The sequence below is a fragment of the Apodemus sylvaticus genome, chromosome 5 (genome assembly GCF_947179515.1).
Source record: "Apodemus sylvaticus chromosome 5, mApoSyl1.1, whole genome shotgun sequence".
Taxonomy (NCBI): domain Eukaryota; kingdom Metazoa; phylum Chordata; class Mammalia; order Rodentia; family Muridae; genus Apodemus; species Apodemus sylvaticus.
In genome coordinates, this window is record NC_067476.1 from 95,440,127 (window position 1) to 95,461,164 (window position 21,038).

At 41.3% G+C, this 21,038-nt stretch overlaps 1 protein-coding gene across 1 annotated transcript in view; it reads right to left on the reverse strand.

Annotated features, from left to right (window-relative positions):
- Positions 1-21,038, reverse strand: part of Ryr3 (ryanodine receptor 3) — a 410,215-nt gene that overhangs the window by 339,849 nt on the left and 49,328 nt on the right. The window contains 1 exon segment of the mRNA XM_052181674.1: positions 2,216-2,290. Coding sequence (XP_052037634.1) covers positions 2,216-2,290 — 75 coding nt within the window.

The window sequence follows — 21,038 nt, forward strand, 5'->3', positions numbered from 1 at the left end:
ACTCTTCCCACAGGGCCTCCCAAATTCATAACCTCTCCGATTATTTTTGTTACACATACATATACATATGTATGCATGCTTGTGTGCCCACGCATGCCCGTACCCTCCCCCCACATGTATGAATAATCTACTGCATCCATGTGTCCAGGACCGATCACTTAAGGTTGGATAGCCAACGTGGGACTTTGTTCTTGGAGCAGAATAATTTCCCTAACTCAGTAGCCATTCGCCACTGTAGCTCTTCATCTAGGCCAGTGTATGTCAACCTTACTCATGCTGTGACTCTTTAATACTGTTCCTTCTGCTGTGGTGACTCCCCCAATTATAAGATTGCTTTATTGCTGCTTCATTAAGTGCAAATTTGCTGTTATAAACCATAATATAAATATCTGTGTTTTTCCAATGGTCTTAGGCAACCACTACGAAAACATTATTTGATCCCAAGGGGTTGTGACCCACTGAATGAGAACCACGGATCTAGGGATGGGCCCCTGTGGAAATTCCCCCGATCATGGTGCCGTATCAATTGCTATTAGCTTTATTATTATTATTTTTAAAATCTCCTGAGTTTTTAAACCTCTCAAAATAACATTTATCCTTTTCTGTGGATTATAATAAGAGATAGGCAGGTGAAAGTTTTAAAATGGTTTTTTTTTTTTAAAGCAGCTTAACAAAGGAAATAAAGCCAGGGCTTCTTCCTTGCCTTCTTTGCTGATGGCGCAGTGGTATAGGCTGGAAGTAGAGTGTGAGGGAAAGAAGCCCAGACACACTTCTAGCTCTCTGCAAGCAGGTGGAAGATTGTTGCATTATAAAATGTCTTATTCCAATGGCTTTATTCCAAAGCCACTTTTAAAAAGCTAACGGAGAGTTTATGTTAATATGGAGTGTTTTTTTTTTCTTGAGTGAATTTAACATCTCTACCAAGCTGCTAGCTGCTAGTTTTGAGAGCCATGGGGGATATACTGGCTCAAGACTTATTTATTCTATCTCTGTAGAAAACCACATTTTAGGGAATCATTTGCTCATTACATAAGTAACAGATTATAAAAGGTGATCACCTCTCCTTTCCAGAGCCTTCCAGTAAAATGGTTCCCCATTCAAACCTGCCCCAGGACTCAGATACATTTTTGTCCCATGAAGGACTAAAGTAGTGAGAGTGTTCAGTTTGAAAGGTCAACTTTGTACCAGCGTTCAGACAAAATATGCTGCAGCAAAATCAATTATTTAAGAAGTACCTGCTGATTGCGCTACAATTTGATAGTCCAAGCTTTTAATGAAGAAGTTTACACTACTACTAGTAGTGTAGAACTTTTCGTGAAGAACACATGTAAGTACGTGAAAATAAACAGAAGTCTCCCTATTCCCCCTCCCACTGATAAGATCACATGCTGCCACAGCAACTCTTTAGGCGAGTGCTGGGGCTCTGAACTTAGGTCCTCGTGTTTGCTCGCTTAGTGTATTAGTCTTATCAGGGTTAAAAAAAATGACCATTCTTCCTTATACCAATAGCATTCGAGAATTATGTAGTTAGGAGATGACAGAAAATACTGTTGGAGTCAGTTCATTTTATACTAAGTAGACATCATAACATTCTTAATAACTCTTTGCAAAACATTGGTAGCATATGCATTTTCCAAGTTCTATTTATTAAAGATTGCATGGTTTTTATTTCATGCTCTTCCTTTCCAAGTTAGGTTGAATTATCTTTTTTCTTGTCTTCTGGTTTTAAATCCCTGATTAGTTATAGCCTGGACTAGTTTTCTGTGATTGCCTCATCCATAATCTTCCTCTTGCCACTGGATTAGCATAATACCTTTGTATTCTTCCAGGACTGAAGGCCCTGGACATGACTCCATTTCTTTAGCTGTGTGCTAGTAGAGAAATGTCACACAATTCCCATTTGATTTGTTTTCTTTGTAGACTAAATAAATCAATTATTCCACAGTTCATTTGATCAGTCATGCATTCAAGAAATATTTACTACATATCTAGCATGTGAAAGTACTGTATATGGTGGGTCACACTGGCTGAATTTTAAAGAAAAGCAACAGCTCTTTTTCTCACTCAATGGGACACACACAAACAGAAATTGCTGGAACTTGAAGGAAGCGATAGGAAGACAACAATGAGTTGAATTATTTATATTCTGTACTGCTCTCAGTGTTCATCCTTTCATCCTCATGAATGGTGAAAGCTGTCATCTCCAAGTGCTTACCATTCCACTGAAAGAGTGCCGCAGGAGAATTGCATGCCCGTAGAGCAGGGTCCTGTGGCCACCCCCTTGTGCTGCCTGTGGGAATGAGGAAGAAAACTGTCAGCACACACCAGCTGTGACTTCTCTGGCAGAAAAGCGACACAATTTGGGATGCAGACACCGAGAAAAATATTTATGGCAAAACTCCCAAAGAATTCATTCAAGAAGCACATGTCCAGCTGATGATGGCGGAAGTCTTGTGAGCACAGCCATGCGATATCCTTGGGCAAGGGAGGCCTGCTGTTCTTCTCAGAATTGGCCTCTGCCCAGGATGAGCAGAACAGAGGTGCAGAACTGTTCTACACTGGAAGCATGTGAATGAGGGGGGTGGGGGGCTCTGCTTACCTTCCTTTGAAACTTCTCAGAAGCGGCCAGAATGAGAGAGAAACAAGTATGGAGTAACTATAGCCTAGTACAGGAGGGTAACATGGTGGACAGAAGTGGTGTGCACTCTGGGTCTTGCAGCCTTTTGTTCTCTTCTGGGCGCTTGTGCTTTCTGCCTACCCAACTCAAATGGTCCTTTTTATACAGATCTTACCAACCAGGCATGGCTCTGACATCCAGGACTTTAAAAGAGTAACTAGTCCTGCAGGATAATCCCCTTAGTGGAGAGACCCATGTGACTGCAGTGGTTGACCAATCAGTAGAGAGGAAGGTCAGAGAAGATAAATTAGCCCAAAGGAAACCAAGCTATTGGTACCTAAGCTTCTGGTTCTGATCAACACAGTGCTATGCTGAAATGAACAACATATGCTATGAAACAAAAGTCTAACTTATTCCAGTTACAAGTGGGTATGAAGAACAGTCAGCTGAAATCGACAAAGAACATATGTTTTGGTACTTACCTAGTTCTTCTGACATCTTGTGAATTATCCCCAGTTAACTTTTTTTTTTAAATATATATTTCAAGCTGGTAAAACCACTCTGGAAATCAGTCTGGTGGTTCCTTAGAAAACTGGGCATAATACTACAGGAGGACTCTGCTATACCACTCCTGTGCATATACCCAGACGATTCTCCCGCATGTAATAAGGACACATGCTCCACTATGTTTATTGCAGCCCTATTTATAATAGCCAGAAGCTGTAAAGAACCCAGATGTCCCTCAGTGGAGGAATGGATACAGAAAATGTGGTATATATACACAATGGAGTCCTATTCAGTCATTAGAAACAATGAATTCATGAAATTCTTAGACAAATGGATGGAACTGGAGAACATCATACTGAGTGAGGTAACCCAGTCTCAAAAGATCAATCATGGTATGCACTCACTGATAAGTGGATATTAGCCTAGAAACTTGGAATACACAAGACACAATTTACATATCAAATGATGCCTAAGAAGGAGGAAGAACAAAGTATGGATATTCTAGTCCTTCTTAGAAGAAGGAACAAAATACCAACAGAAGGAGATACAAAGTATGGAGCAGAGTCTGAAGGAAAGACCATCCAGATACTACCCCACCTAGGAATCCATCCCATATACAATTACAAAACCCAGACATTATTGTGGATGCCCACAAGTGCTTGCTGACAGGAGCCTGATATAGCTATTACCTGGGAGGCTCTGCTAGTGCATGACAAATACAGAGGGGGAATCTCTCAGTCAGCCATTGAGCTGAGCACGGGGTCCCCAATGGATAGAGAAAGGACCAAAGGAGCTGAAGGGGTTTGCAGTGCCATCGGAGGAACAACAATATGAGTCACCAAGTATTCCCAGAGCTCCCATGAACAAAACCATCAACCAAAGTGTACACTTGGAGTTACCCATGACCCCAGATACATCAGCAGCAGAGGATGATCTTGTTGGACACCAAATGGGGGAGAGGACCTTGGTACTGGAAAGACTTGATACCATAATGTAGAGGAATACTAGGACAGGGAAGCGTGGGGGGGGGGAGTTAATTGGGGAAGGGGAGATGGCTTATGGGATTTTCAGGGGAGGGAGGAACCAGGAAAGGGGACCACATTTGAAGTGTAAATAAAGAATATACCTAATTAAAAAAAACAAAACCATACTCTGTTAAAAGAAGATTTTTGCCACTCAGTCTCTGTCCACCCTAAATACATACTAAGAGACTCCAAAGTCTGAGATAGTTACCAAGATCATTGTGTGTGTGTGTGTGCCCATGCTTGTGTGTGTGTGGATGCCAAAAGTGGACATGGGTTGTCTTTATCAACTACTCCCCACCTTATTGTTTTGAGACAGGATCTCTCATTAAACCTGACCAGTTGGCTGGCTAGCCAGAGAGCTCCTGGGACCCTCCTGCCTCTTCCTCCCCATGCTGAGATCACAGTACATGCTCCCATGCCTGGATTATGTATGTTGGGGATCTTAATTCAGGTTCATATGCTTGTACAGCAAGCACTTTACCCACTGAGGCATCTTCCATGGACCACTATCAGAGGAATTTTAGCATTTGACTTCTCTAGTCCAAAACCATCTTTTATACCTCCCATTCTTTCAGAGCTAGAGACTGGCTGCCCAAGGCACTGTCTGCAGCTTTATCCTGTCCATCCTATCCCTTCCAGGCATGGCAATGTGCAACATGGAAGACAAGAAGCAGGTGGTGGGGAGATAAACAGAGGTCTGGATAATAAATGATAAGTGGTTTCATCTCAGTTCTGTTTGAATTAGCAGAATTGCTCTATCAAAGAGAATTTTCCCCCGTGTCATACAATGCACCCACGGGGGAAAAAAAGACAAACATGGTATATTGAAAAGAAGCTGGTAACTAAATATAAATGTGGCTGTGCTCTCCCTCCCCCTGCCTATAGAGATATTTAAGTGTTCTCAGACTTTAATACCATGTCGGATTACATGGCTCTTCACAATATTTCCAAATTTCATGAAATCATTTGCACTAACTTCAGCTGTATTTACAAATGTGTCAACACCTTACGTTAAAATTAGATGTACTAAATCATTTTACATCTTGTCTGTCTGGCTGGAATTGTCCCTATGCGCTTGTATCCTTACAGCTTAACGATGCTTCCAATGACTCATACTGAATGCACATACTCCCAACATGAAGGAATGACTAGATTAGGTGCCCTGCTGTCACCTGTGGGTCCCTTCTTTTCCAACTCTTTTGTGTTCCTATCAGCTCTTCAATTAGAAGGAACCAAGAGTTGCTGACTCTAGATAGTATTCTGGAGTGACTTGGACTTCCACTCTTCTGGTACTTCTAGAAACATTGATGGACTCCCTGTCTTTCATTATAATGCCACCTGAAAAAGAAAGGGATTTAGATGCTGTCTTAGTCAGGGTCTCTATTCCTGCACAAACATCATGACCAAGAAGCAAGTTGGGGAGGAAAGGGTTTATTCAGCTTACTCTTCCATGTTGCAGTTCATCACTAAAGGAAGTCAGGACTGGAACTCAAGCAGGTCAGAAAGCAGGAGCTGGTGCAGAGGCTGTGGAGAGATGTTTCTTACTGGCTTGCTTCCCCTGGCTTGCTCAGCCTGCTCTCTTATAGAACCCAAGAATACCAGCCCAGGGATGGTACCACCCACAAGGGGCCCTCACCACTTGATCACTAAATGAGAAAATGCCTCACAGCTAGATCTCATGGAGGCACTTCCCCAACTGAAACTCCTTTCTCTGTGATAACTCCAGCCTGTGTCAAGTTGACACACAAAGCCAGCCAGTACTATTGACCCCTTGTCAACTTTACACACAAACACATCACTATTAAGCCTCAACCCTTACTTTCTTATTCATCCCCAAGATCTAAAAGTCCCACAGTCTTTACATATTAAAAGTTCAATCACTTTAAAATGTCCAATATCTCTAAAATTCAAAGTCTTTTAAAAATTCAAAGTCTCTTAACTGTGGGCTCCACTAAAATACTTTCTTCCTTCAAGAGGGAAACAAATCAGGTCATAGTCACAACCAAAAGCAAAACTCAAACTCCAATGGTTCAATGTCTGGGATCCAACTCACAATCTTCTGGGCTCTTCCAAGGGTATAGGTCACTTCTCCAGCTCTGCCCTTTGTAGCACACAGCTTGTCTTCTAGGCTCCAGCTGCCTGTACTCCACTGCTGCTGATATTCTTGGTGGTCATCTCATGGTACTGGTATCTCCAAAACACTGCTGACTTCTGCTGTTCTAAGCTTCACCAATAGCCTCTCATAGGCTCTCTTTATGGTGCCAAGCCTCAATTCCTATGCGTGATCCCTTCAGTCCTGGGCCATCAATTGCAACTGAAGTTGTGCCTTCACCAATGGCCTTCATAGTGCTGAGCCTCAGCTGCTTTTCATGAGGCCTTCATGCCTTCAAAACCAGTACTACCTGGGTGACTCTTACACAGTACCAAGTCCAGCCACAGCACAAAATACAACTGTGGCTATCTCTGGAACACAGCCTCTGTGCTCTCAGAAAACACTTCCCAGAAGATTTCACCTCAGTGATGCTGGTCTCGTCTTAATCATCGCTAATTTCTTAGCTCCAGCTAACCAGCATCAATAGTCCCAGTAACACAAAGGTTTGCTTTAATGGTTCTGGTATCTTGTTAATCACAGCTGATTCTTCAGCCCCAGCTAACCAAAACCACAGAATCTTCGCAATCAAAACATGGCCCCTTTTAGAGTCTTTAATCTTCCCTCTGAAATTTCACAAGCCAGGCCTCCATCTTCTGCACTGTTCTTAACATTGTCTTCCAAGCTCCTACAGAACTTTCCACAGAGCTCTTAATATTCTAATGACTTTTATAGCTCAAAGTTCTAAAGTCCTTCCATAGTCCTCCCCAAAACATGGTCAGGTTGTCACATGAATACCTCACTTCTGGTAACAATTTGTCTTAGTCAGGGTTTCTATTCCTGCACAAACATCATGACCAAGAAGCAAGTTGGGGAGGAAAGGGTTTATTCAGCTTACACTCTGCATTGCTATTCATCATGAAAAGAAGTCAGGACTGGAACTCAAGCAGGTTAGAGCGCAAGAGCTGATGCAGATGCCATGGAAAGATGTTCCTTACTGGCTTGCTTCCCCTGGCTTGCTCAGCCTGCTCTCTTATAGAACCCAAGAATACCAGCCCAGGGATGGTACCACCCACAAGGGGCCCTCCACCCTTGATCACTAATTGAGAAAATGCTCCACAGCTGGATCTCATGGAGGCACTTCCCCAACTGAAACTCCTTTCTCTGTGATAACTCCAGCCTGTGTCAAGTTGACACACAAAACCAGCCAGTACAGATGCCTTCTGGAATTGAATGCCATTTTGTTCTGCAGACCCTTGGAACCTCCTGTTCTAGCTTTCCTCCCATATTAAACTGTAGTTTCTAGATGCCAGGTGATTTTAGAATCACCAGGGCCCCAGTCCATAGTACTAATTTCAGTAGACCTGGGGCTACATTGAGAATCCTAATTTCTAACCAGGTCTAGATGACACTGATGCTGCAAGGCACATGACAAGATTTTGAGAATTACATTCTTAGAGGATTGGATTTCTCTGGTGCTACTATGTCAGAGGAGTCCTCTATTACGATAGTGTACCATGGAGTACATGCTATTTATGTCTAAGGTGCTTCTCACGCTACTACAGCATCCCCACAGTATCTCAAGATAGCAATGAATGTCACATTTCAGATGTGAGGAATTTGGTACCTAAAGAAGGTACTTTGCCTTATGTGTCACAGTTGATACAATAGTACAATAGTTGATATTAATAGTACAATATGGTACTATTAGTAAGGATCTGAGGTTAATGATGGATCTGAGCCTCATTTTTTCTAATGTGTGCACAGTGACTGTACCAATGAAAAATACAGAGACATCTTTCCTGGGGCTCATATAGCAGGAATCTAATGGGCTCAAATCCTATGGTAGGTATAGAACACAGAGTGGCACACAAGAAACATCCCTTGATATTAACTAATGCTGAAGTGACAATACCCCCATTTTACAGCCATGTGAACTGACACATAGATTAAATAACATATTCAAAATCAGACAGGTCCCAAGTGCAGAGTCTGGACTTAAGAAAGGGTATACAATCATTCACCACACTATTGCCTTTTCTGTAGTGAGGTAAGAGAGATAAACCTAGCCAAAAATAAAATTAGATTACATGTAGAAACAGCATGTATACTAAAGAAGTGAAGCATGGAGTTTTGAATAAACCAAAAAGGACAAAGAGCAGAATGTCTCAACTGAAAGGGCAGACCAATCGCAGACTGCTAATGTACAGATGGTCAGAGAGAGGCAGCAACACAGGTAGACTGTGTCTTAGAAGTAGGAGTGTGAATCATACTTGAACATTTACAGCCATTCAGTGGTTAATGTGATGCCCGTGGACAGGGATCGCTGGTCCAAATAGGGGTTGCAGAGGCAGATGTGTCAGGATAAGCAGGACCACAACTCACTTGCTCACTGTATGGACTCTGTCTCACAGCCATCAGGACACTGAAATAACTTATGGAAGGATGGTGGTCTCTTTTACATGGTAGTCAGGGAGTGAGCAAACAGACTGGGAAGAGATGCTATTCTTTACTCCTTTTCTTCAACCAATCTAAAACAAAGCTTGGTATCACTTTAAAAAGCATTCTTCATCCAAACACTCAACCACCCACTGCTCCCAGTCCTTGAGACTGCCTTGTAGCTCATCCAGTCAATGGTAACATCCTCCAAAATGTGCCTGCTTGAGTAAGCTGTGGGCTAATGTGGGCAGCCAGAGCCACCCCCCTGTCCAAAGATGGAAACCACAACTTTACTTTCTTGCTACAAACCCTCCAGTGACTTGACTCCCATCAAGTTAGAAGTCGGATGCTCCCACTATGGCATCCAATTCTCTGTATCAGGATTGTAAATTATTCCCTGAGAGGCCACACAGTGAATACATTAAGTTCTGTGATCTCTCTCACAGTTACCAGTCACACCTCACACAGTTTTAAAAAGAATTTGTTCAAAATTTATAAGCCATACTCAGGCTGAATTTGACTGCTGACTTAAGTCATCAAATGGTACATACCCTACCTCAGCTGGCCCCCTTCCACCACTCTGACTTCATGTACAAGAAACACACTCCTCTTTGCCTCTGCTCTAGCCATTCTGATGGCTCTGCACGTCTCAGATAACCTCGCTCCTACCATAGGCCCTCTGTAAATGCTTTTTTCTCTCCTCAGAATGTACTTCTTCCATTGTTCTCACAGCCTACCTCTACCTTCTATTCACTTCTCCACCCAAAATGTCTCACCATACAAGTTTCCTCTTTACAAGAAGACAGTCTCGCTCCATTACTGTCTTCTGCTTTATTTTGAGCCCATGGGAATTGTTAACTTTGATATGTATCTGCCCCTAGAAATAAAGTAATCTCCATGAACATTCAAACTTAAAATGTAGTGTCTCTGTCATTTCAGTGTCATTTGTATCAGTATCAGATGAATTGGAGACACTCACCAAATAATTCCTAAATGAATGACTAAACAATTGGTGGATGTAGTCCTTGGGTCTTCATTTTGCATATAAGAAAAAAGAGGCATAGGCAACTTAAAAAAGCTTCCCATGCTTTCCTTGAAAGTGTGAGTGAGAATCTGAACTTGGGGCTAAGAACACATTTTATTAACTCTTTTGATATCACCTCTGGATTAGTACTTCAGGGAAGACATCACATCTATGAGGTAATGTAGCAAAAATTCCAGGCCTGGGGTTTCTACCCTGCCTTAGATTATTGAGTTCCCAGATAAAAACCATACACACAGCCTTTATATTCACAATATGCTCTAAACAACACCAGAGATGGGCAGCTGCCTACCCTCTATGCTGTTAGAATTTACTTTCCTATCAATAACTCCAAGTTATTACTTACTATTTACTATGCTCCATATGGACTGCTCTCAATTCCAAGTGGACAGCCCACCTGGCCACATTTTTACGGCTCAGATAACCCAAGACAGGTTCTCCTTTTGCCTTTCCTCCACATTCTTCTTCCTTGTGGTTCCAAGCTTGGGAAACCTAAACCCCACCTATGTCTCTTCTGTTTAGCTATTGGTTATTGGCATCTTTATTTACCAATTACAATTAACTCTGGTCAATTTATATTTTTCAAACCCAATTACCTGGTAAAAGAAATCTCAACTCAATCAGTAATAATACAAGCTATAAGCCTAGATTCGGCAGATCTCCCACTACACTGCTCTATTCCCATCTATATTATCCCATATAACTTGTGGTTTCTCCAGGCCATGAGCTTCTTTTTCTCCCACCTCTTGGTCCAATCCTAGCTTCTTTCTCTTCTGTGGATCTTTTTCTCCTCCCCCAAACCCTCAGCCCCTCCTCCTTCCTCCTGCCCAATAATTGGCTCAAGCCTTTATTTGAAAAGTTAAGGTGGGGGAGAAGGTTCACAAGGCAACTCCTTGTCTGTAGTCCCTCCCAGAAGTGTACATCAAAGTACAAGCCCAGGGCTATCCATAACAGGTCAAGATCACTCATTGTCTTCCGTGTGGACTCTCCTGTCTTTGGGGGAACCAGTATTGGGGGCCCCAAATTGGCATTAGAATACAAGCAGCATTAGGCCAACCCACTACAAGGTAGTGCCTACACCTCAAGGCTGTGAGACCTTCTCTAGGTGGTTTTCTCATCCCTGCCATGATTGTCCTTGAATGTCACCACTGGCAGAAAGATAGAAACCCTCTTGGAGTCACCCTATGATATTAGGGTACAACAGGGAAAAACTGATAAAAGAAGGCTCTTTTTATGTCTACAGGTAGAATGTTGCCCTAGACACTTAATTTAATCATCTCAAATATAATTTCAAGATTAATTTTAAGTATTGACAGTTTTTGTAGTTTCCAAAGAGTAATACCTTTCATGACATTAAACCAGAAATCAAGACTGTGGAGGCAGAAAACCTGCCTTCTATCCAGCCAGGAATGCTTCATTATTGTTACATATCTAAATCAACTTGTTCTGGGATCTGTATAGATCTAACAATGTGAACCATAATCCATAAGGAGGCAGTTCCTGTACAGGAGAGAGGCAGGATTAAGCCATGTCTCCTGTGTGTGGCTAGCAAGTCAGAGGGACATTAGCAGTGGCCAGTGAGAGGATAAAAACATCAGATCATGGAGAGTGAGAGAGTTAAACATTCCACTTTAAAATGAACTCATAGGACAACTAGTATACAATAAAATAATCTACATCCTTTGTTGATGTAGTAGTCAAGTACATCCTAGAACCTGCTTGTGCTCTGAAGTAACATGAGCATTCAAAGGAAACAAAAGGCAGATCAGACTCTATCCAAATCAAAGGGCACCAGAAAAGCAGAAACCGAAACACTTAATAAACTACACAAAGCTCTTTTTGTCACAGTGACAAAGAGGTTCATATCTCATTGAAATGTGGTAGAAAACCAAGCCTTGACTAAAAAAGTAGGCAAAAGCGATGAAGATATGATAGGTAACTGAATAAAGTGAAAACATATGGAAACACTGTAAAATTTCTTTTAACAATGAAAGGAGTTGCAATTATATGATCTTGGCTATATATCTACGAAATGTGTGAAATCAGAAGGAAAAATGCTGCGTGAACTGTCATTTAGCTCATGCAAGCCTGAGCATGGCTGCACCATGCAATATGGCAGTATATAAAAAGAGCCACAAAGAAGTCTATAACCTCTGCCAGAGTCATTTTACTTCTGTGACTAATTCAAAAGGAGCAAGAATGAATGCACACAGCTATGGCAAGGTCCTTATAATGGTCACACAAAACTGAAGGGAGCCTGGCATGAATCTAAATATGCAACAGAAATAATCTAGTAAATCATGGGCATTCTTTAGGATGTTCTACATGGTAGCCATTAAAGGCTACAGTTACCAGGGGTAGGTAGAAACTGAAAATGTTATGATACAGAGTTACAACAAGACACAGAATGCAAAATATTTTCAAGTACTGCTTACACACAAAAATGATAAGAAAATCTATTGAAGTGTGAAAGCCAGAACACAGAATATAACTTAGCTAGACCAGTGCTTGCCTTGTAAGCGCAAAGACCCGAGTTTGATCTCCAGATCCCACATAAAACATGCTGGGTGTGGTACTGAATGGTTGTAATCTCAGTGTTGGGAGTTAGGGGCAGGCAGAGTTCTGGGGCTTGCTAGACAGCCAGCACAAACTGCCCTGCATGTTTCAGATTCAGTGAGAATCCCTGTCAATAAATAGATGAGGCAATTAATTGATTAATTAATGGTAGATAGTATTTAAGGCACAACACCTAGTTTTCCTTCAGCCTCTAAATTCATGTGCATGTGTGCTTGAACACACACATTATGCATTTGCACCTGTACACATGAGTACTCATCCACTCATGAAGAGGCACACAGGCACACACATACATATACACCTGCACATACACATACTCATACACATATGACCATGAAGACACACCTGAATATACAAGCACTCACCCACACACCAACATGCATGCATGAACACTTACACACATGCATGTGAACATGCACGCACACACAAATGATCAACCAGTCATGTTTATGGTTGCAGAACATGTACTTTATCCTGCTCTAAATTTTTTGCTCACACTTTTAACCACATCATCTCAATAAAATTCATACATGTGTGTATGAGGAGCAACATGCTGAATGCATTTAAAGGATTGTACTTCTGTGAACACACTATGTTTATTTGTAACCCTTACTTGCTCAAGAGTGCAGTGTATTTACCAGGGTCTTCTGTAAATAACAGCCTGAAAGGCAGACAGGGATGTGGTATGATTCTGTTTTTAGATACAGGCTATAGTGTGCTATGCTCCAATCTGGTGTTACATGAAAACCTCAGAGAGGAAATCTCCTTTAAATACACCCGAGCCATCCGTGTTTTATTGTTTCTAGAGTCTCAGCTCCAGCCTCTGTAGGGGGAATCTCTTGCCATGAGGCACCCCCAACTATGCGTGGGTCTCAATCCCATCAGCTCCTCTCAATCTGTAGCTCCTCTCCTTGGATCCCCCTCTAGTTTCTGAGACTTGGTTCTCCACAATTCTGTGTTTCTTAAGGTCCCCTTGTGCAGTTAGCAGATTCCAGACTTCTCTACAGCCATAAGCCTGAGGAATACCAAGTCCAGCCAAACTCCAATTCAGTCCAACACGCTGTGTTCTGTGAGGGATAGAGGGATAGGCATGAGCAACACCTCTTCAGCTCTGAGGACACCAAAGGAACCAATGAGAAACTTCAGCTCTTAGACTGGGAATGCCTAGAAACTGGAACAAGTATTCCTCTTTAATTACAGACTTTGCTAAAACTCAGACTTTTACTAGAACTCAGAAAGCACATTTCAGAGCAGGAGTGCCATCAGCACAGGCTAATATGACTCATGATTAGGAGCCAGAGCCAGCTAATGAGACAACAGAAGTATTTTACAGGTATCATAATTCTATCCTAAATCTATGTGAACTCCAAGGAATACAAATAAAGGGTACTTAACTTTCTTCTTTACTGTCAGACCCTACACTCAGCTACAAAACTGCCAAACTCTGTATTTCCTGGGCTGGAGAAAGATATTCTCTCCTTTCTAAGGTTCTCTATTGTGAAGAATCAAAATGTGACATGAGAATAAGGCATCCACTTATAATTTGACATTTTGGTTTTCTACTCATTGCAGTTGATTATGAGTCTAGAACCAGCAGTCTGAGGTGCCTGAGACACTGGCTGCAGAAAGCAATGGGATGGCATCCTGAAGAGTTTGCCACCTTCATATGGGGAAGCTCAGTCAAAGCAATGCTAACCCTCTAGAGAAGTGGTTCTCAACCTCTCAGTTGGAAGTCACATATTAGGTATCTTGCATATCAGATATTTATATTATGATTCATAATAATAGCAAAATTACAGCTGTAGAATAGCAATGAAATAATTTTATGATTGGGGTCACCACAACATGAGGAACTGTATTAAAGTGTCACAGCATTAGAAGGTTGAAAACTGTCGACTTAGACAGATGTACTTGAGAGAAGGCCTTCGTATTCTGGGCATCTTCCAGATAAAAATCTAAATTGTGAGATAGAATTTTAATGAAGTTCTGACAAGAGGAAGAAGGTACAGCTCCAGTTTCCTGAATAACCATTCAGAGCTTTCAACCTTGAGGTTAGCTGATGAGGAGGAATCGTTAGGATAGAACATACCTAGAGTTACAATGAATGCTGTGTGTGGTGGTGAAGGTCTGAGGTGAACACTATTTATCCACGTCTAAGCTGTTGTCCCAAAGGCAGCAGGGTGACCGTGATCTTAGGGAACCTCACTTCCCTCACCCCAGTGCTGCGTCTCACTCTCTCTTCATATGACAGCACTGACAATACCTTGAACGCAGTGCAGAGAGGCTGGTCTCCTATGATCTCCTTTATTTTTATTTATTTTTAAATATAAGCATTTACTGCTGAACAAACTCAACCATCTTCCCCAATTCATGCCTGCCAATATATGCCTCCTTCACCATTCTTGTGCTTTATGGTTTACTGAATCCAGCCAACCCTTCCTCTCGGAAGCAAATAGTTTATGTCATTAATTTTATAATATGATAAAAGTATTCTAAGACAGTAGAGACAAAAGGTCAGAGTCTAATTTAAGAAACTGAGAATTATGGGTAATTAGTGTCAATGGAGTATGGATATGAAAGAAAAGGAAGAAAACAATTCTAACAAAAAACGTAATTGGTACACTTCTTTGCAAAGTATACTTGTCATTGAGTACAGAAACACAATAGCATGAGTGACTCTTCCAGGATGCCTACCTGGCATTTCTTGTACTTGGGTGGGGTTCATGGGGTTAAGGATTAGGTAACTTGGGTCACTTAAAGACTGGTTTTACGGAGGCAATGATGGTTCTTTCTCTGAAATCAAATGCCTAGAGAAGGAAATGCCCCTAGGTGCTGTACTTTTAAATCCAGATGGCATGGCTAATGACAGCTAAGGAATCTTCCTTCCAAATCTCCATTGTGGTTGGTGAAAGCATGGTGATAAAGCATATGCTTATTACATCTGAAGCGTTGGGTTCAAGTCCCAAAGCTGACAAACATTTTGACTTCTAAGCATTGCTGTAGGTTTGTGCAGACATTTCCTTGCTCCCCATCCTGAGCTTCTGTGGCTGGTAAATGGCTCTGAGTTCCCTGGTAGGCCTGGGATGTGACAAGGACTGTGGCTGGGCCAAGAGTTGGGTATCGTTCACCAATGGTGAACAGGTGGCTGCTTGCATGTGGCTCTTCTAAGATCCTGCCACACTTTTCTCGAGGAGCATATGTGTTACAGGGACTGCTGGGATGCCAGCTCTAACACACAGCTCTTACAATGGCACCTTTAAAAGAACCAACTGACAGGAGATATTTGTCAAGGTACTGGTGACATTTAGACTGATGACAAGTATACTTTAGAAAGAAATGAGCCAATTACTTTTTTATTAGAATTAATTTTCCTCCTTTCTTCCATATCTAACAAATTTCTTAGAATCAGATACTGCCAAGTTCATTCTTCACATAAAAGGACTCATCAGCCAGATTTGCTTTCAGTTACAGCCCTGGTTCTTATCTGAATTACCCACACTCAGATCACTGGCGAAACAGTGGGCCAGTGCCACACAGGGTGAGGGCCAGGAACTTTGCCCAATCATTTCTTTTTTACCAAATTTAATGTATAACCATCTAACACTGAAAGGTCAGAGCAACATGAATTGAGAATTTTCATTTCTCTCTCCTAAAATGCTAGTTTGTCTCAGGGATTGACAGATTTAAAAATAGGAGCAAATTTTTATAACAAAGCACTTATTACTTACACTCAATAAATCCTACTATGCGCAAGCACTTCTCTACTCATGTGCATTTGAAAGCATCTCAAAGTAGCTATAATTTGCTCTCTGACTCTGTTTTTCTTTTTTGAAGTTCTAACAGAAATTGATTACCTTTTCTTTTCTAAGCATCCTATATCAACAACTATTCTATATTCCCCATCCTTCTGTCCCTGCTGTACTTGACCCACTATGATCTTGCTGTACAAAGAAGGATTCATGCTGGGTTTTTTTCTACATGTAACATATTTGAAGCCAACTTCATATCCCTAAACAAACCAGCTGGAGTTCTCCTAGGAGTATAGCAAGTGACACTGCGTAGAGAAACCCCTTCTCTGAGCTCTGTGTACATGGAGCCTACAGATGAAAGATTAGCTGACCCTCACTCTCAGCTCCTGCAGCAGACAAGATGCTGCTCTGAGGGCATCATGCTTCTTAACCTCTTGTGGTTTCCTGATAGAGAAAGAGCACTAGATTCCAGTTATAGGCCACAGTCCCAACAGAACTTTGCATGAAAACAAAATAAGCAAATAAACCCACAATACAACAAGTAAACCATTTTTGGAAGATTTGTTTTTTGACTTCATGGATCTGTAGTGGGCCTGTCTCTCATGGTGATTCCTATTCTGGGGTATATGTGTATGTGGGGTAGACATGTGCATATTAAGGCTAACTATAGATCCTCATGCATGGCAGGTAAATGCATTACCATTAAGTTGCATTCCTAGAGTGGTTCTCAGGTTCTCACAGCCATGCTCAAGATCCACACTTCTGGAACTTTCTAAGCCATTATGGACCCTTCACCCATGGAATTAGCATGACACTTGGAAATTACTAACTACTCCACCCTCAGAAGCATCCTGTTTGGCCCATGATGAATTTCTCCAGAGCTCTATAGATGCAATCAACTAATACTGTTACTTCTCAATGGTTTTGATAATTTTAGAACCTCTCTGCCAATGTCTTACCTTTGTTGCCACTCATATGACACATGGGAAGATACATAGCACTACTATAAAATCTGTATGTTAAGGGGACTCAAGACTGCACAATCTTGAAGGAGGAAGAATCTCATCCCCCTCCCCTTAGTTACCCTTGGTCCACATAGCCTCCCAGCATCATCTGTCGTCTGGTTCCGTACCTATCTGCTACCTCCTGTGCAATCTGGGTCTTGCTCACCACCCCTGTACCCCTTAGAACATAGATGGAGATGGAGTTGGGAGAACAGAGTGGACTAGGAGACAAGGACTGGCATTGACACATGCTGCCCCAATACTGGAATCAGTTACCTCTGATCTACTGTTGTCATTCTGGCTTCTGTGTCTTGCAGGTCCACAGACCTTCAAGATATGCCTTCCTCAGAATTCTGCACTCTCATCTTCTCTCCTCTGCTTCTGTCTGTGTCTGCTGAGTTGTTGTCTCTCTGAGTGGTAAATAATTTAACACTTGGACAGCCCTTTTCCTGGCTTCTGTTAAGAGCCCCCTTCAAGAGACCTAGTTTAGATTCAAGTGTTCCTTTCACTACCTAGATCTTCTGTCAGATGGGAAAAAACACCCTTCATTTTAAAAACAATTTTCCTCTACATCTGTGAGTGGAAGCTGGGAACAGAATAGAGCACACACCATCTGATCTATTTTCTCCCCATTGTGTAAAAAGGGAATTTATCAAACTGACATGGAGATGATAGCATACTGGCCTGATAGCAAAACCTGACTTCCCCCAACCACGGGGCCTCATGGCTTTGTTGCAAGAGAAGAAAGCACTTTAAGCAGCATTCCCACAAATCTCCCAAGGATCAGGAAAATCACCTCATAGATACCATTACTCATAATTTAGCAGAAATTTAAAAAAATCTATAAGATTAATGAAACTAAAACTTAGTTGCATTCATTTGACTTTCTGTTGTTGTTGTTGTTATTGTTGTTTTCATTTTCCCTTTTCAGTGGAGGGGAAAAACCAAGTCAGTTCTTTCTCAATGGGCTTTGTGATTTGTAGTAATGCAATACGATAACTTCATTTTAAAAAGAGCATTGTGGCAGTCACTCCTTCCACTGGGTGGGGTCACTGCTGATTGGGGTCTCAAGAAACTCTTACATGTAGACTGAAAACAGTTGTGAGTGGGTGGCCTTCAAGAAGAAGCAGATCTGTAGAGGAAGATGGACAGACTGGAATTTATCTGGCAATTATTTCGCTGCCCTGTTATTGATATGCACCAATAGCTGTGTATGTAGCTTGAGGAGTCAAGAAAAGATGCCCTTCTTGCAGTCCACCCTAGAAGACAGTATCAGGAGATGGAAAGGATCACAGAAATACTTTTTATTAAGTAAATGGAGGAATACAACATAGATGTCCACTATCTCAAAGAGATCACATTGTCTTATTGGGCTTTCATATTTTAAACAAGGCACAGGGAAAATGGAGACTAGAGAAATATTTTCTTCACCTCTGTGAATGATACATCCCATGTTTACACAAATAAAGTCTTATACTGCTATTAAGTAGACAGTCTTTAGACCAAAATTGCTTTGGACCAAATTTCCTCTTTAGACCAAATTTCCTCCAATCTCACACTAAGTGGGTGTGGCTTGAGACTGGTAATGATGCAGATATAGCTCACGCCAGAATTTAGCCCTGACATTAACCTCAGTGAAACAATCTGAGACATTACAGAGTGGCTCGATTTCTGTCTTGTGAAAGCTGTCATCCCAAAACCACACACTTGCTTGGAACAAGCAGGGAGGGACTGGGAATGTAAGCTAAAATGATGCCTGTATTTTGGAATATATCTTAAGCAATAAAAGAAAGAAAGATGATACTGATTGTCCAGAGGATGGCATATTGTGAAAAATGGTCACTGTAGTGAACATTTGCATTTCCAAGTGAAATCTTGTAGCAGTGATCTTCAAACTCTGCTAACCCCAAATTGATGTTATTTTTACATTACTAGATTATAAAATAAGGATGTAAATTAGAAAGGCTGTTTGGGATGTGAAATACCAGGTGGCATGCTTTAGTCTTGTCACTGAGTTTGTTAACATGGTGACCTGGCTTGTCTCTTATTGGTGGTACTTGTTTCTGTAAAGCCAGTCTGTAATACTGCAGGTGCTCCAGCTGATGCAGAATGCTGTGCAAGGTCTCACGGGCTACAAAGGAAATGGTCTAACGCCAGCTGGACCCTGCTTCAGGAGACACAGGAACACTAGGGATGTCATATAATCTGACTCAGCAACTTCCTGCTTAGGAGTCTCTGGGGTGTATAAGAAAATAAAACTCTGGATTTAGCCTGAAGTTCTTCCTATATCAAGTTTATTCATATAAAGCAGATCTCACAGATATTGACTCTTTTTGCTTTGGAGGGATGCATATCTGTATGTGTGTTAAAGACTCAATCATCGGTAGTGGATGTACCTCTGTGTAGAGCTAACAGAATGTGCAGAAAAATTGAAGTAGCATTAGACATTACTCTCCATTCAGAGTATGGGAGATATGAAACATGAAAATATTTTTTGTCACATGTCCTAACATATGGCAACGAAAACATCCCCCTTTAGAAGGATGGACTTAAGGAACTAATTTTTAAAGCAAACATAGATTATAAAAATAAACATACTAGGCTGTTTTCCTCTGTTAGAATTGTATTTTAATAGCTGAGTCCAATCAACGAAATAAGAAGAGAGATACATTCAGAAATCTTTCTAAATGTTGAGTGATATTATTACACACTAGAAAAGAACTGTTTACATTTGGAAAAGGCATTACAGTCAAATCAATGAATATATTTAGGCAAATGCACATAATTATGGACTGACCAACACAAGGGACAAACAGGATAATATAACATCTGAAATTCCTACAAGGAAAACACTGGCGATGCAAAAAGCAGTTAGAGTTGGACCCGAGAGGATCAGGGATTTAGCACTATGAATTGGCTGGTTTCCAGTGCACTGGGAACAGTAGAATCTAATAAAAATCTAATAAAAATTACAGATAAAATCAATACAGTTAGAGCTGAAGTCAGCATAGTCTGAGTGGCTCCACACGAGGGGAGAGACAAGCATCTGGAAAGGATTTGTGTTACTGGAAAAAATTAGCGTTATGAGAAAGGATGGGAGGTCCACGTGGTAGGTTCAGCTGATACTGTTGTCTAGAATAAGGCCGGGAATAGAACGGAGCCACTGTTTCTCCTGCTGATATTGGCTGAAAACAGCCAGCAAATCATGTATTGAATCGTGGTTTTCACACCCCTGGAACTCACCCAAACAGATGCCCAGCAGGAGCAATAGATTGGGAAATAGCAGTAGTTCATCCACTTGGCAACCTGGGTCAAATGTTATCTAAACTCCTCCCTGGCTTTCAGAATCATTCCTGGCGTATGTCCATCATAACAAGATGCTAGATATAAATGTGGGGTCAAGACTAGCCATAAAAACTGATAACTGAACAGAGCAAAAGGTTTTGATAAGCTATGCTGTTTAATATCCTCCCTCTCTATCCCAGTGTTAGGAAGCTGTAGATTATGTTGGGATAGAAGAACCTGGGCCCATTTCTAGACTGAAAGAATATGCATTTGAGTCACTGTATCATTAATTCTGAAATCCAGGTAAATTCTAAACTTGGATTGGCAGTTGGTGATGGTCTTTACTAAGCTGGCATGGAAAAAGCCCATGGGGAAGATAAAATGTAAAAGTTGTCAGGGTAGCAAAGAATGGAGACACAGTTGTTCAGGCTGCTGGGACGAGGTGTCTCTCTGTCCTCTGCGGCTGTGCTCTGAACTGCAGAGCAGAGCAAAGCATTTTAGAAAATCGACACCACAGCCTTCTCTGCATGGCTGACTCAGTAATCACAGTTGAGTTATCTGTACCTATAAAAAAAATGAAATCTGGAAATTTCTGTACTTAAGAAATAACTGAACATTTCTAAAAACAAGCCATAATTTTAGAAAACTATTGAGATAAATACACAGAAAAGCAGTATGTTCTGCTCAACTTCCCCATAGCAAAG